Genomic DNA, 16,536 nt, shown 5'->3' with positions numbered 1-16,536 from the left:
AGCAAGTGGGGCTGGAAGGCCAGGAGGAGAGGGTGGAGGTAGCATCCCACCAGCCTTTGCTGCCACCACTCCCATCCACCTAGCCCTTGGACTTCAAGCCTAGCACCCCAGAGTCCTGCTCTGCTCTGTGCTGCAGATACAGGCTCAGGGCTCACAGACCATCTCTACCCTGGGGACTGGCTCACTGCTTCCTCCCTGGGGTCATATGCAGAGGCTGTGACACCAAGAGAAACTAATGGAGGGCCAGGAATCAACACCCAGCATGGTCCCTGAAGGCAAGAGCCTCCGAAAAGAATCTGAGGGTAGCTCCCAGGCCAGTCTGGCCTCTCTGGCAGCCCCTTCCCACCTGAGAAGGGGCCTGGAGGACTCCTGACAGCAGCTGGGCAGCACTCGTGTGCTGGGCATCCCAGGCCCGTCGTGTGTGTGTTTCTGGTTTACAGCCTGGCTGAGAATGACATCAGTGTTATTGCCCAGCACAGCCCCTTGATGAACAACAGGCAAAGGCCCTCAGACTGCAGGGAGGAGAGGCAGGTGAGGTGCTGGGTGGAGGCCAGGAAGCCAGCCTTGGGTTTTTAAAAGCTTGTCCCTTCCCTGTACCAGGATCTGCTTCCAGTCTAATCTTTGGGTGTGTTAATAAGTCCCCACAGTGCCCTCACCTGGAGGGGCCCCACTGGACACCCCAGCCTGGGAGCGGCGAGCAGAGCTGCGAGTGGTGGGCCGGTAGCCAGGCAGGCTTAGCAGAGCTGAGTTGCCGTCATCGGGAGAGCCCAGGCGGGCTAGAGACTGGGTGGAGGAGGCAGCTCTCGGGCCGGCCTGGGAAGCAGGGGCAGACTGTGTGCTATAGAAGGAGGAGTTGGCGCCGTCTGGCTCCTCCACATCTAGCTTCTGGAAGAGAGGATGCACCTGTTGTAGTAGGGATGGGGGCCCTGACACCCCATCAAGAAGCCTCCCATTCCCCTTCCCAAAGCGCCTCAGACCCCGCGGCTGCACGTGTCCACGCTGCTTTGCATAGGGTCCTTAGCTGCACTTCTGCAAGAAATGGGCCTTGTGGCCAGAATCCCACACAAGGTGCTGAGGCTGTCAAGACTCTTTTCTGTCCATTTTTCCATTGAGTCTATTAACAGTGCTTTGAGGGAGGGAAGGCAGAATGCACCAGACCATTTTAGAAGTGAGGTGCAAAGGAATGAAGTGACTGACCCAAAGGGCACAAAGCAAGGAAGCGGCAGAGCTGGGGCTGGAACCCACGTCTCCTGAGCTTGTCGGGCTCATCCCACAGTGTCCTTCTGCCCAAGCGTGCCAGGGCCCTGACCATCTTTTAGAACTTCTCCAGCTTCTCCCCAGCAGAAGTGCCCCCCCTCCTCTCCTCCCCAACCTCCTAGTGCTATGGAAACAAGGACCAGAGCCCCCAGCCAGGCAGGCAGCCCACTGGGCAACCACAACGCATCTCGGCTACCCAAGGGTGTACCCAGGGGTGTGCGGGGAGGCACGGGCTGGACTGCAACTTCTCCACATTGTCTCCCTTGAGCCTACACGGGGTCACTACTGTACACGGAGAGGACGGCAGCCTTAGAGTCAGTGGACAGGCAGCCGAGTCCAGCCCTGCCCCTTTCTACAAGAGGCCTAAGCAAGTCACTGCCCTTAAGCTTTCCCATCTGTGGGTATGGACTGGTCAGCCCTGCCTGCTTCTTGAGGCTGTTCTGAGGACCCGACGGAAAGATGCCCTTGAGAGGAAGCAAGCATTGCTACCCTGCAGCCCCACTCGCAGCGGCCTGACCTTGGTCATGGTGATGTTGATGATTTGCGTGGTGCGCCGACGAGAGGAGCGGGTCTTCCGGCCTGAGTCCAGGAAGACATCCCCCAAGGAGTCCAGGCTGCTCTCCAGGGGGGGCTGACCCCGAGCGGGGATGGGGGTGAAGTAGAGACTCTCCAGGGATTCTACCTTGGGGGGCAGACGCTGGGAGATGGGCGAGGCTGGCTCTCCAGGGATGCTGGTGCCATCTGGCTGGGTACGAGGCAACTTGCTGTGGAGAAAACATCTGCTGAGGTGCCATTCCTGGGGCTACAAGGCATTTTGTCCATCCCTTTGCTCCAAAGCAACCAGGTCCTACATGTTATTACAAGAAGACCAGGTCAAGCACCCCACCCTCTCTAATTTCTCAGAGGTATCAAGGAGAGTCCTTGACCTTGGCCTTCCATCCGTTCTCCATCCCTGGTGAGCCTATCCACTCCATGGCTCTCTGAACTCAATACAGGCAATTCCCAAACCCTGCTCCCCAGACCCATAATATCCACAGCCCCAGACCTCCCCCGTGGATTCCACAACGAACATGTCCCAAACCAAGTCCATTGTCCGTTCCTCCTCCTGTATCTCCTATTTCAGCAAATAGGAGCTGGGAGGGGCAGCCTCCACCCAAGCCCCCAGCCACGAACACAGGCACAATCCTACCTCTTCCCTCTCCTGCCAAACCCAATCCGCGAGTCTCCTGATAGCTCTCCTAACCACACCGAACTCCACTCTCACGCCCCTCCCTGCCTGCCTCGTCCCCTCTCACCTACACTTACAACAGCCTCTGAGAGACACAGAGTGGGGACAAGCAAGGACTCGAGCCAGGCTGCCCAGGTTCAAGCCTAGCCATGCCATTGTGGCACCCTGGGCAAGTGACCGCCCCTCTGCCCCAGTTTCATCTGTGAAAGGAGATAATCATAGACTCTTCCTCAGAGTTGTTAAGGGATAAATGAATTAATATTTTTCAGGTGTTTAAGTGTCTGACACACCTAAGTGTTTAACATTTATAAAAACACATTTATTGTTTTTATTAAAGTCTCAGTTTTCCCCTATCAGGATAGGCTTTCTAAGATGCAAACCTGACCATGTGCTCAACACATGTGCTCACTCCCCACTCAGTGGGGAGTCCAGCCGGTCCTCGGGGACTTGGGCCCGAGCCCTTCCAACTTCATGTTCCAGCCCATCCAGGCTCTTTCTCGGCCTCTGCTCTCACCACTCTCCTCCGTCCATCAGACACACCCCTACGGCTTCTTTCAAGACTCAGAGCGGGAGTGACAGCCTCCATGAAGCCTTTTCTGACCACTCATTTTTATTTACTCCCACTGTGCTATATACAAACATCTGGCCTAATACCTCTAATACTTTCTTTATTCTTCTCTAAGAATAAGCTTCCAGAGGGCAAAGGGTTCACGTCTTATTTATCTCACAGCCCCAGTGCCCAGGATACAGCCTGATAGAACAGTGGGCGCTCAATGGACAACAGACAGAGGGAGGAAGGGTGCCTCCTGACCTGGTGATAGTGAGTGGGGTCCCCTCCTCACAGCTCAGATCCAGGCTGTCAATGCTCGAGTCCAGCTGAGGCTTAGCCTGGGGCTCCCGGCTCTTTAAGGCGTCAGTCGCCACCTGGAACTTGCCCAGGTCCCGAAGCTGCTGGTCAGCATGGGCAACCTGGGAAGGAGAGGGCCGAGGGAGAGTGAAGGGAGGCCTAAGCAGGGGTGGCTGAGGAGAGGAGAGCACGGGGCCCAGCACGACAGAGGTGAGGGCGTCAGTGCAGCCAGAGCCCTACCTGTGCCTCCAGGCTGCACACCTGGGCGGTGAGGTGACGGCAGGTCTGCTCGGCCTCCCTGGTCTTCAGCCCAGCCTGCTGCAGCTCCCGGCCCAGCCGATCCGCTTCAGCCCGCAGCTCCTTGTTCTCTGTCTGCAGCTGCTCCAGGCCCCGCAGCTGCTCCTGCAGCTCTTGGTTCTGCTGCTTCTTGGCATCATAATGAGTCTTGGCCTTCTCCATCTGGGTGGGCAGAAGGGCACGTGGGTGGGTGGGGCTGGAGTGGGGTGGGCCAGGTGGGCAGGACCAGGCTCCTCACCTGCAGCTTGTAGTGCTCAGCCGCCTGCTCCTTCTGGCTCAGCTGGGCCTGCAGCTCGTTCAGCTGGGCCTGGAGGCGCTGGGCCTCTTGCTGGCTCTCACCTCCCTGGGCCTGGAAAGCACGAGAAAGGCTGATCAGGGCTGCTGGTCTGTTTGCTCCACCCGAATCCATAGCCTCCTGGGCTCCATGGATGTTTTCAGACTCCTGCCTATCCTCTCAGGACACACAAAAAGACCTTTTACCCCCTCCCAACTCCAGCCTACCAAAACACCACACACCCCTCGAAGTGCACCTTCTCTAGGAGCTTTTCCTATCCAGCTAATGCCATTTCTGGAAGAGTTCTGGCAGCCTGCGTTTGCCTTCTTTGAGACCAGGCACAAACCATCTCACTCTCTCTCCATGAGTACAGTCTCCCCGAGGAGGAAGGGCACGGATCCCCAGGGAACACCAGGGTGCAGAGCATGGAGCTGGGCACACAGCATGTGTGCTCTCTGAGGACACATGAATTCATTTCTCCTCAAAACCACTCTGGGAACTAACTATCTCCACTTCAGAGATGAAGAAACTGAGCTCAGAGCTTGAAAGCAAATTGACCAGGATCACAGTAACTAAACAGCAGAGTTAAGACTTGAACCTTGGTCCACCTGACTCCAAAGCCTGTGTGGGTTCATTTATGATGCTGGCACTGCCTCCTATCCAGACCATAGACTCCTTGGGAGCAGGGCCTGTGGCAGATTCTCTGTCCACCTACAACACCAGCAAATACTACGTCTGTAGCAGGCACTGGACAGGGCCATCCAGCCTTACCTCTCCACATCTCCCAGCACCAGGAAGGCCCCTAAGAAGAGTGTAATAAGCATCTGTTTATCACGTAATTGTGACATGGTGTGGAGTACACGGCAGTGAGCTGGGGAAACAAAGCTCTGACCTCCCACCAACTCCTGTGACCCTCCCAGGGCCACTGGTGCCAAACTCCTTTGCCCCTAACTAAAAGCTGTGAAGCCTAGAGCTGCAAAAAAGCAAATATTAAACCAAAGAAGGTGACATCGCTGAAAGCATTAAGAATATTAAATTGCATTGTAATATTAAACGTTACTGACGCTCCTCCCTGAGATTTAGCAGTGCAACCCAATTGAACTTTCTGCAATGATGGAAATGTTCTGATTTGCCCTGTGCAGTATGGCAGCCACTAGCCACACACGGCTACTGAGCAGCGGAATTGTGGCTAGTGCAACTGAGAAACTGAATTTTAAATTTAATTTCAGTTTAAATAACCACACATGGCTAGTGGCTACTGTAGCAGACAGTGAAGGTCTTCGGGTTGGGAGCCACTCTGGTCCTCCCTCGAGAGCTCCCAGAGGCACAGGCAGGGCTCCTGAGGCTGCCAGGCTCCAGGGTGCCCCAACCCAGGGGCTTAGCACCTTGCCTCCCCGCTCGACCTGAGGCCAGCAGAGGGCAGGCCCATCCCCAAGCTGTCCCACCTTCAGCTTCTGCTGCTGCACCTTGCTGGCTTGGTCATGGTCAGCTAGCTTCTTACTCAGTTCTTCCACCTGGGGCAGGGAGGGAAAAGGAGAAGACAAGACTCAGGAGGCCTTCCCCTAATGTCCAGACAAATTACGGGGTTCTCCCCACACCAGTCCCCAGTGTTCCTGGAAGAAGAAACTCAGGTCCTTTCTCTGGCCTCTAATTAGGGAACGGCCTGCTGCCCAGGCTGGTCAGCAGGACGTGAGTGATGTGACCCAACTCAAGTGCTGCCAGAGCCACCTGCCTGTGCTCGCCTCCAACCTCTGCCTGCAGAGACAGAGACAGCAGAGCCGATTGGGGAGCTGACACCTCACCATGCCCTACTGCCGCTGCCGTTCCCAGGCCCAACCTTCTCGGGCGGGACAGGAACAGGGGACCCAGTCTACCACTCCAGCAGACGTACTCAATGAATACCCATCCCCGCTCCTCCCAGAAACGGCCAGAGCAAAATCCAGATGCTCAGACCTCTTCCCAATATCCACAAGCCGTTAGGGTTGGCGCTAGCGGTGTGGCTGCTGTGATTAGCACTGGGGGTCAGGCTGCTGGAATAGGAGAGCAGGGGCGGCACACGTACTCCAAGCCCACCCCACTCCCACAGAGAGGAAGAGCGAAGGGAGGGAGGGGACGAGAGGGAGCATAACAGCCACAAACACTCCTGGCTCTCCCAGGCATTCCAGGAGCTCCAGCGTGATCAGCAAAGGCGAGAGGCAAGGGCTCCACTGCTAACTGTTTGCTATTCGGTTTGACCTTCCCCATCATCTCAGGCTCCTCGGAGGAGGTGATGGGAGGAGAGAAGGGCCAACTCAGCAGGCCCGAGGCGACAGGGTAGGAGGAGTGGTGGAAAGGGTGCTCCCACTAAATACCAGTTCGATAGCTTTGACGTCTAGGGCAGCACAAAGATCCTTCTGAGGGCGAGGCAGCCAGACCTCACCTCCTCTGTCTTGTGGAAGCCCCTCCTGCTCCTCTCAATCTTGGCCTTCCTGCTCCCAGACATCTCTATTTCATGCTCGGGGTTAAAACCCCAGAAGGTGATGGGCAGGCGTCCTGAGCTCACAACCCCCCTAATCTGTGGGGACCTCGTGCACATCATCTTTCTGGTTTCTGTGGGAAAGAAGAGGCCTGTGTTAAACAAGGCCCGTGGGCATCCTGCGAGTCCCCACAGTTGAGTACCCAAACTCGGAGCAGGACTTGGAGATCTGGGAATCCCAAGAGCAGTCTGTCACTGGATCTGGTATGGGAAAGATGAAGCCTACCCTACCCCTCATCCCTGACAAGCGATGAAAGCACAGAAAAGTGGAGAGGCCGACCTGGGATGCGTGCGATGAGGCCTGAGAGAGACCCTAGCACACCGCACTCTGGGGCGGCCTGGGCCTGGGTTCCACGGCTTGACCCTGCCCCCGTCACAAACAGTTCACAACAGGAGCCAGCGGAGGCAAGCTGCAGCCGGGGTCATGCACCGAGACCAGTCACCGCTTAAGGAGCCAGCATTTAGCGAGGACCTCAGGCATTACCTGCTTAGTTTGCTCTCTCTGAAATAACTCTAGCTGCTCCACCTGTGCATGGGAAGGAGCAACGGAGACAGCGTGAGATAGGGGGGCCAAAGAGGCACCGGCCCTGGTGCCAGGCTGACCTCACCGAGGCTCGAATCTTCCTCCCATGGAACTAGACGTCTAAAAATTTTTGTAAATGCTAGCTTGGCTCATTCTAGTTGCCGGTGGTTCTCGGGGCCTCCACTGCAAGTGCGCCTCCTCAGGACAGTGTGCCTCAATGGGCTGATGGCCTTTGCAGCCTGACTCTCCAGGGACAGAGGCTTCGGAGAAGAAGAGGCTATTGGTATTTTCTGTAGGCCAACGGGGGGCAACAGACTTGTACTCTACCAGCCACCTCTCTTCCTCTGCCACCCAGTGAGTGTTGGGAGACAAGACACTCTAATCAGTGGGAGCCGGAGGCCCAGGAGTGCAGAGGGACAATGTCCCCCTCTCGCAAGTCTGCTCTCTGGGGGCATGCTTGAGCTGGGTGCCTCACCTGGGCAGTGAGTTTCTGCCTCTCCTCCTGGAAATGCTGCCTCTCCTCCAGGACCTTGACCTTGGCACCCTCGTACTTGGCAGTCATCACCTCCAGCTCCCGGGCAGTACTCTGTGCTTCCCGCTGCATCTCGGCCAGACGGGTCTCAGCCTCAGCACGCACAGCTGCCAGCTCTTGGCCGTACTTCTCCCGGGCCTGGTCCAGCTCCACTTCCAGAAACTGCCGGCTGAGGTTGGCCCGCTCGCCCAGCCCCCGGTTCTCCTCCGCCAGCAGGCCATGAGCCTTCTTCAGCATGCTCAGCTGCTCTGCGTAGCTGGCCTTCTCTGCCCGCAGCTGCTGGGCTGCTCGCTCCTGCTCTGCCACCTTCTGCCGCAGGGGCACCAGCTCCCCGAGCTCGCGCTGGGCCCGCACCAGCTCCGCCCGCAGCCCACCAGCTGCCTGCTTGCTCTGCTCCAGCTCCTCTCGATGGCGTTTCTCAGTGGCTGCCTGCTCAGCCTGCAGCTGCTGGCACAGGTGCTTAGCGGGCAGCAGCTCGCTCACCAGGGCCTGCGTGCTAGTGTGCTCAAGCTGCAGGGAAGAGAGGGCCTGCTCCTTCTGGAAGAACTTCTCCTGCCAGGCCTTCAACTCTTGGCCCAGCTCTTCCGCTCGCTCTGCCTGCGAGGCCAGCTCCTGCCTCAGGCTCTCGGAAGCCACCCGCTGCTTCTCCGCCTCCTCCCGGAGGGTCTGGACCTCCTCCCGCAGAGCAGAACTGCGTTCTGCAGCCCTGGCGCTGCTGCTGGCCGTCTCTGCCTGGAGCAGACGCAGCCTCTCTTCCACCTTCTGGCTCTTCTCTGACTCGGCAATAACCAGCCGCTTCAACTCCTTGCTCTCGCCTTCCTTCTCCAGCACCTGGCGGTTCAGGATGGACACCTCCTCCTCCAAGCTGCTGATGAGGCTGTTTTTCCTCTCAGCCTCCTGCTGACTCCGGGCCACCTGTGCCTTCCACCCATCCTCAGCCTTGCTGTGCTCTTGGACCTTGGTGCGGAGGGTGGCCAGCTCCCTCTGGGCTGAGGCTAAGGTGTCCTGACCGCTCCCCAGCTCCTGGGCCTTCTGCTCTAACTGGCCCCGCAAGGTCTCCAGAGCACCGGCCTGCTCCGCGTGGGAGGCGCGCTCAGCCTCGAGGCTGCGCTCCAGGCTGGAGGCCTTCTCCTGGTACTCGCGGACCTGCTGCTCCAGCCTGCTCACCTCTGCCCGCAGAGCCTCCAGCTCCGGGCCTTTTTGCTCTGTCTTTCCAGTAGCCTCAGACTGGGCTCCCGACCCGGAAGCGTCTTCTTGGCTGGCCACCCCTAGAGACTGTGGGCACTCCTCCTCTTTCCTGGCCAGCTGTTCCTTCAGTCGCTCCACGGTTTGCTGAAGCTCCTTCAGCTCTGCCCCCTGGGCTGCCTCCTGCCCACGAAGCTTGGCCAGCTCCTGATCCTTCCCCTCCTTTTCCATCAGGGCGTGGGCCAGTGCCTCCTGCAAGGCGGCAAACTCCACACGCTGCTCATTGAGGGCATTCTGCAGCCGCATCTCAAGCTCTGCCTTGGCGGCCTTCTCCAGGGCAAGGTCGGCTTGGGCCCGGCCCCGCTCCTGGGTCAGCCGCGCCACCTCCCTCTCCTGCTGCCCACGCTCCTCCTGCTGCTGCCCCTGGCTCTCCATCAGCGCGGCCCGCAGCCTCTCCAGCTCACTGCCCATTTGCTCTGCCTCACGCTCCATGGCCTGCAGAGCAGCCTGCGTGCTGCAGAACGGGCGTCCCTGATGCTCTTTCAGCCACTCCGACTCTCTGTCTCCTGCCCTGGGCGGCTCCTTGAGTAGCTCCTGGGAGGCCGTCTCCTGCTGCTCACCCGCCTTGCGCACCAAGGCCTCCAGGCGGGCCACCTCCTTGCTGGTAGCAGCCATCTTCTCCTGCAGAGCAGATAGGTCGTCTGCGAGCTTCTGGGCCCTGACCTCCTTCTCCTGGACCTGCTGCAGGGCCCTGGCCAGGCTGGCGTGAAGCTGAGCAAGCTCACTCTGCTGCCGGCCGATCTGGAGCTCGCTGTGGGCCTCTATCCCTGCCACCTTCTCCTTTGCCTCCTGCAGCTCCTGGCGGGCCTTCTCGCATTCCTCCTTCAGGGTCATCAGCTGTTCCTGGAATATGGCGCCGTACTGCGCCTCCTCTTGCTGGCTGTCCTCGTACCGCTCGCGCCAGGTGGCCACCTCCTTGGCAAGCTGCTCACACTCACTCTCGGCCTCGCGCTGGGAGGCTACGGCCTCGGCCAGCTCCTGCCGCAGGGCTTCTGTCTTGGCCTGATGGGCCTCCCCGAGCTGCTGTAATCGGGCCTCCAGCCCCCTGCGCCCAGCCTTCTCTTCTTCCAGCTCCTTCTGTTCCTGCCTGTGCTGCTCCACCAGGCTCCGGGTCTCTGCCTCCAGCCTGGAGATGCATCGCTGCTGCTCTGCCAGGATGTCTGCAGCCCTGCGCTTCTCCTCTTCCAGGCTGCCCTTGGTGACCTTCAAGGACTCCTCAAGGGCCCGGACCTGCTCCTGGAGCTGGGCCTTCTCCTGGGCCACCGTTTCTCTCTCGGTTGCTTTTTGCTGCTCAGACCTCAGCTGGGCCTTCAGCTCTGCCACCTGGGCCTGCACCTCACACTGCTCCTGGTGAGCTGCCTCAACATGGGCATGGAGTTCCTCCACCTTCTGGCTCAGCTCTGCCTTCTCCCGCCGGGCCTGTGTCACCGAGGTCTGGGCACTGTCCCGGGCTTCACTAGCAGCCTGAAGCTGCTGTTGCAGGACCTCCAGCTTGGCGGCCTTCTCCTTCTCCAACGCCTCCAGCTGCTGGAGGGCTACATCCCTCTCCCGTAAAGAGGCCTCCCGCTCCTCAGCCGCAGTGGCCAGTTGCTGGGTGTAGTCTCGCCGGGTGGCCTTCTGCTCCTTGGCGGCCTCTTCCAACTGCTGTTCCTTCTGCTTCAGGCTGCTGCTCAGCTGCTCCACCTGCTGGCGGAGGCTCTGGGAGGCCTGTTCCTGCTGCTGGAGGGTCTGCGCGAGCTGCGCCTGCTCTGTTTGGGCCTGCTGCTTTAGGCCAGCCAGTTCTTGATCCCGCTGCTGGACGGTGGCATTGAGGGTGGCGAGCTCGGAGGTCATCGTGGCCACCTGGGCAGACAGCCGGGCCCCCTGAGCCTGAGAGGCCTGCTCCAGCTCTTCCTTGGCCTGGCCAAGGTGGGACAGGGAGCCCTGCAGCTCGGCAATCAGGCTGGCCAACTGCTGCTTTTCTTCTTCAAAGTGGCTCCGCTCGGCAAGCAGCTTGGCTTCCCGCTGGCCAAGCTCAGTCTCCAGCACCTCCACTCTGGCTTGGAGCTGGGTGTTGTCTGCACCGAGAGTGGCTGCCTCTTGCTTGAGAGTTTCCAGCTGGTGAGATAAAGAGACAAACGGGGCTCAGCACGACTCCTCGGTCCCCCTGGCCCCTCTGGGGACTGAGGACCGCCAGGAACCTGAACATGGCGAACGTGGGTCTGCAGCAATCCCAGCACACAGGTCTCACCCCTGCCCCTGAGATCCTACCTGCAAGACGTCACCCAGCACCTCGCCCTTCTCCCGGGGTGGGTTCTCCCGCAGCTGGGCCAAATGTTCTTCCAGCTGTGAAAGTTTTCCCTGAAGGATTTCATTCTTCTCTTCAAGGCATTTCTGAGAGTAAACAAGAGCCCCATGTTTACAGAAGTGGAACAGGCACCGGATTACCACACAAACCCTTTTGAACATCAACAAAACGTAAGACCTTATTACCTTATTACCAACATCTCCTTTTGCCCTGACCTAGGGGAAAACTTGCAGAAACCAAGGACCTGGGACCATGAGAGACCTGACTTTCTAGCCCTAGTACCAGGGCTCAGTTAAGTCAAGTGACCTGCTCATTTCTTCTCCAAGGCTGCTGAGTTTACTCCAGATTTCCTCACTGTATGCCCTTCCTCAGTCATGTCTTGGCTCTCAGATAATCCAAAAACCCACCAGCTTAAAAATATCCCAACAGTCTTAGCATCAACAGCAGCATCCCCTGGTCCCCTGCCCCACTTTACGCCGCTGTTCACTAAGTACCTACAATGGGCCAGGCACTGTGCTGGGTACCTCTCTGAATTTCTAACCTACCCAACAGATCTGGGAGGTAGCTACTACCATCCCTTTTTTTTTTTTTTTTTTTTTTAAACAGAGTAAGAATCTGAAGCTCAGAAGTTAAGTGCCTTGCCCCCGGGCTACATGGTTATTAATAAGTGGCAGAGCTGGATTCTTAGTAGCAATAATAGTAACAGCAACTAATTCACTGAGAGCTCACTTAGCACCAGACAATGTGTGTTCAGTGCTCTATATGCATTATCTTACAACGGATGATGAGGCAGCTACCCATTCTTTTTCCCATTTTAGGAAAAGGATGCCTAGAAAGAAGTCAAGTAACTTGTCCAAGAGCCACACCTTGTAAACAGCAGAGACAGGATTCATAGGTGTACTGGCCTGAAGCCCATTACAGCACACTATTAAGCCTTGAAAAGCAGTCAGCATAATTCCCAAAGGCCCCAAAGAATAGAGCGGTAAACGGAATTCAGCTTTGAGTGTGTGGTCAAGACTGTGGCCCTGACTTCCCGAAGCAGAGGGTTACCTTGTCCTGCAGGGCTGTGCCGAGCTCCTTCTCCAGATGGGTCTGCTTCTCCACCCACTCCCGAGTGGCCTGGCTGTGCTCTTCTGTCAGTTCACTGAGGGCCCCCTGTAGTTGCTGCAGGTGACTGGCAAACTCCCGCAGCTGAGACAGACAAGAGGGAACGCCCATCACCGAGGGTCAAAACTGCCAACACCACTGCTATCTGTCCCCTGAGCCCAGGCCCTGGACGGCTCCCATTATCCTTCCAACCTTCCTCAAACCAATTGCAACTATTCACGTCTCTGACTCAGGACTACAAATCAAAACTTAGGGCCACCAGCCGGTCCTTGGCAGCAGCCAATTACAGAATGAGGACATTCTCCTCAACCCTCTTTGGGGGAATTTTCCAGACCAATTCAAGCCAAGGGGCTTCCAGGTGGGGGCCAGAAACCTCAACACTCACCTTAAAGGAAAGGTCCCCATTCTCTTCAGAAAGCTGGTTAATTTTGCGATCCATCTGGCTCTTCTCTGTCTTCAGGTCCTGGCACTGCCTCAGAGTTTCGTGGAGCCGTATGGTGAGGCTGCAAGGGAGGGGAGCAGTGAGGAAAGAGCATATCTCCCCTGCCCCGGGTGTGGGAAGGACGGTAGGGAGCACTGTACCTCTCATTCTTGCCACGGAGCTCCTCAAGCTCCCTGGGCTCCAGTGGACTGGCCGCCTGCTTCTCGTTCAGCAGAGCCAGGCGGTCGATGCGCTGCTGCATCATGGCTATCTGCGCATCTGCCCCAGAGGAGGGGAGAAAAGAGGAGAGTTAGCACAGGACTAAGGGCAGGAGGGGGAGGAAGGAGGCGGCGTCCAATCCCAGGGAAAGGAAGGAGGGTGGCAAGGACAGAACCAGCTTCCAGGAGGTCAGCCTGACAGGCCCAGGGCTGAGCTCTAAGCTCCCGGGCCAGCAGAGGGGACAACATGGAAGACAGAGGGGCCACGCCTCAGACAAGCCCAGCACTTCCCTGGATGATAATCCCAAATGCTGCCCATTAACACACATCTGCCAGCGGCCAGCCACCTACCCTTCTCTGTGAGGAGCTTGCGGTTCTCAGCCAACTCCAGCTCCAGCTCGTCTCGATTATTTCTCTCATCTGCAAGCTGCTTCTTCAGCCGCCTCATCTGGAATTGTGGGGTCTGCAGAATGTCACCCATGGGGGAGGCTGGAGAACCTGAGAGGAAGCTGAGGAAGGAGATGGTCCAGATGCCATGGTCAGAAACCAACGTGAGGGCTAAAGCTACCGACCACAGGCAGGGCTGGGGGAGCCGGGCCCTATGGTTGTGAGCACTGGCTGCGGGGCCCAAACACCTGGGTTCTGTCTGCAGTGCTACCTCGTGCCTTATGACATGACCCTGAGAAAGCTTTTCTTCTCCTTCCTCCAAGCCTTAATTTCTCTATGCCCTCCCCCACCTCCACCGCTGCAAAAGGGGAGTGCATTCCCTTTGCCTCTACAGAGCTGCACTAGGAGAACGGACTTTAGCAGTCTCCAGGGAAGCAAGAAATTCCATAAACAGAGAACAGCCTTTGAGAGGCCTTCTGCCAAGGACAGATCCCAACCAATTCCCCCATTAGTACTGGGGCAGGGGAGGGCATCCCAGATCTACAAGATACTCCAAGCACTCTTGATGACGAAAGGGGCTGGTCAACAGCTTAGCCTCTAGGATGCAGGGATCTGAGGACTGGATGTTGAGGCCCCATCCCGGGAGAAGAGGCCCAGCACATACTTGTTCCCACTGGAAGAGGCGACTTTCTGTAGCTCTAGGAAGCGAACCTCCCTCTTGGCCTGGTGGCTGGGTGGGGAGAGCTCTTCAGAGATGGTGCTGGAACAGGGGGAAGGGACAGGAGCTAGAGGAGAAGGAGCAAACAAGCCACAGAGAGGTTAGTAAGAGGGTGGACAGATTTGCATCTTTATGCAATTTGAGAACTCGCCTTAGTGGGAGTGAATCCAGACACTTATAGGTAAGCTGCAGAGGGAGGCGCTTGGGCAGAACTTGAAGCCTGGTGTCTGGGTTATCCAGAGGTCAGTGCCCTAAGCCAAATCAAGCAAGGGGCTTCCGTTTCCACAGATCACCAGCACTCAAAGAGCGCAGTGGAGTGATTGTGTCCCCCGTGCTCAGAGACTGGACCAAGTGCTCACGCTTTTCCCTCAAGCCAACCCTGAGCAGATCTCCTCTCAGCCCCAATAACCTCTCGAGTCAGAGCCCCCAGCCTGCTTGCTGAAGCCCTCCATTCTGAAATCGTGCACGGCCAGCATGACTTCTTTCTCAAAATCTCCTCTTCCCTTGGTTCCCATGGTGACCTTCGCATGGCCCTCCTACTTCTAACACTGGGTCTCTGTCTCCCTCACCTGCTCCTCCCTCTCCCACCTGCCCTCCAAGCCCCAGAGCTCTGATGGGGCCCGTGTGCTCTGCCCACAGTGCCCAAGGCTTCAATGGCCATCCATACACAGACTTGCAAGCCCACGGCCTGGCCCGGAGCCCTCTCCTGCATTCTAGACTCACATCTGCAACATCTCCACCTGAAGGGCTCACGAGGAACCTGAACACAAGGAACATCAAATTCAGTGGCTGGATGAACGTGCCTAGACCCACACCTTACACCCTGTTGTCGTTAGATGGCTCTTCCAAACAGGCAGCACTCTCACTCTTTCTGATGTACTTCCAGCAAGACACTTGGGAGATTCGATACCTCCCTGTTCTAGCACTTATTCCTTATCATACATTCTGGTTTATGTATCTGCCTTCCCACCTAGAACACGGGCATTATGTAGGAAAAACAATTTTCTAAGACTGCGTACTCCCTGCTTATAAGCCTAGAGTAATGACTGTTTAAACTATAAAAAAACAAAAAAAAGAAGTGTGTGTGTGGGGGGGCGGGTAATCAACGAGAACCCACAGCAGACATGATCACTTATAAATGTTCTGCTTAGCTGCTGCCAGGCGCAAGAAGGAGCTCTGTGGGAACTGGGATGATGGCAACATGGCCCAGAAATCAACTTACCCCCTTACACACATTTGTGTTGGGGCAAATCCCCACTGCACTTCCTGACAACTCGGGATCCTAGCAGTCCCCAGCTCAGAAAAGAGAGGATCCTTGGGAGTGATCCCAACTTACCTTTCTGTAAGAAGTTCTCTAAGTCCTCATTCAGGTTTAGCCCATCCTCATGGTCCAGCACAAATTTGAGAATGACAGCTAACTCAGCCTGGACCACAGACAGAGAAAGAGCATCACTTAGGTGTTCGGGAGGCCCAAAGGGATGGAGGGCACCATCCTGGCCATGCCAGCCCTAGGAGCCTGCTGGAGCCCATTCTTCCTCTCAGACCTGAATCCCCATGGTCCAGCCAAGAACACTCCAACAGAGACATGTTCACCCTACTTGTCCCCAGCCCCTCTTCTCCCCTAAAGATGCACCCAGGGTGAGACAGAGGTCCAAACTGACTTCGCTCCTGACCATGAGATGAGAATGGGCAAGCAAAGTAATGCAGTCAGAAAGCTTTTATACATAACCCTGCTGGCCTCTTCCAGGTGACCTCACTGTTGTTCTTTGTCTGAGTGAGCACACCTCCAGGGCTCATCCAAAGCTTAGCCACCAGCAGGTAAAATCTTGCCTTTTCTGTCTGAATTCCAAAGCTACAGAGTTGATCTGATTTTCCTGGCCATCTCTGTAGTTCCTTATTCCTTTAGAATTTGTTTCTACCAGGTCTATGATCAGCTTGGAGCAGAGAAAAGGTTAAAGAAAGGAAGGAGCCACCCATGCCTCCCACACCACTACAACCCCCAACCCCAGAGACGAGCCATGAGCTAAGTGAGTACGAAATGGGATGACTCAACATTTCTACCACCACATGAAAGGCCACAGCTCTCTGGACACTGCCCCACCAGTCACCTACATTACCCACTGTGGCATCCCAGCTGCTTCTGCTCTGGAAAATAAAGGACAGCTGCTCATACAGGAAGCAAGGACAACATCAGGACCCATATGGCAGGTAGTTCCTGGAAACCAGGTCAATTCCCTCTCTAATGAAGCAGACGCACCAACTCCTCTTCACTTAGGGACCATGCAGAGGAGGGGCGAGGACGTAACCGCTCTGAGCTAGACTGTCATGGCGGACAAAGACAGTCTCACTAATCCTTCCTACTAGAGGAAAGGAGGAAGAAATGGAGTGACAGTTTGTGTAAAACACACACACATACATACGGGAACACATATATGAAGAAATAATAATTTCTATGTATTATCCAAACAGTTCAGGTATGGGTACAGTTAAATTTATGTACATGAAAAGAACTTGGAAGTATATCCTTTAGAAGTTAGCAGTTACTGCTGACAATGAGATTACTGGCAACTGTTATTTCCTTCTTTGTGCTTTTCAATATCTTCCAGACTTTCTATAATGAATGGCTATAACTACTATAACATAATTTTTAAAAAGAACAACATATGTTGTTTAAAGAAAA

The 16,536-nt window shown here is 56.4% G+C and overlaps 1 protein-coding gene across 8 annotated transcripts in view; it reads right to left on the bottom strand.

Moving 5' to 3' along the window:
* The window catches only part of NUMA1 (nuclear mitotic apparatus protein 1), a 73,675-nt gene that overhangs the window by 2,403 nt on the left and 54,736 nt on the right, over positions 1 to 16,536 (bottom strand). For 7 of the 8 annotated variants that reach the window (XM_068556518.1, XM_068556519.1, XM_068556520.1 and 4 more), the window contains 15 exons: positions 15,193 to 15,280; positions 13,803 to 13,923; positions 13,103 to 13,260; positions 12,695 to 12,812; positions 12,498 to 12,615; positions 12,056 to 12,196; positions 10,969 to 11,091; positions 7,417 to 10,815; positions 6,903 to 6,944; positions 5,349 to 5,417; positions 3,868 to 3,978; positions 3,573 to 3,791; positions 3,297 to 3,454; positions 1,775 to 2,021; positions 657 to 885 (listed from right to left, as the gene is read on the bottom strand). In XM_068556518.1, coding sequence (XP_068412619.1) covers positions 657 to 885; positions 1,775 to 2,021; positions 3,297 to 3,454; positions 3,573 to 3,791; positions 3,868 to 3,978; positions 5,349 to 5,417; positions 6,903 to 6,944; positions 7,417 to 10,815; positions 10,969 to 11,091; positions 12,056 to 12,196; positions 12,498 to 12,615; positions 12,695 to 12,812; positions 13,103 to 13,260; positions 13,803 to 13,923; positions 15,193 to 15,280 — 5,341 coding nt within the window. The remainder of the gene's footprint in view (positions 1 to 656; positions 886 to 1,774; positions 2,022 to 3,296; positions 3,455 to 3,572; positions 3,792 to 3,867; positions 3,979 to 5,348; positions 5,418 to 6,902; positions 6,945 to 7,416; positions 10,816 to 10,968; positions 11,092 to 12,055; positions 12,197 to 12,497; positions 12,616 to 12,694; positions 12,813 to 13,102; positions 13,261 to 13,802; positions 13,924 to 15,192; positions 15,281 to 16,536) is intronic. The other variant, XM_068556523.1, reaches the window with a different exon arrangement.

This window comes from Eschrichtius robustus, chromosome 11 (genome assembly GCF_028021215.1).
Source record: "Eschrichtius robustus isolate mEscRob2 chromosome 11, mEscRob2.pri, whole genome shotgun sequence".
NCBI lineage: Eukaryota > Metazoa > Chordata > Mammalia > Artiodactyla > Eschrichtiidae > Eschrichtius > Eschrichtius robustus.
Note: the sequence above shows the minus strand (reverse complement) of the source record. Positions and strands in the feature narration are given on the sequence as shown.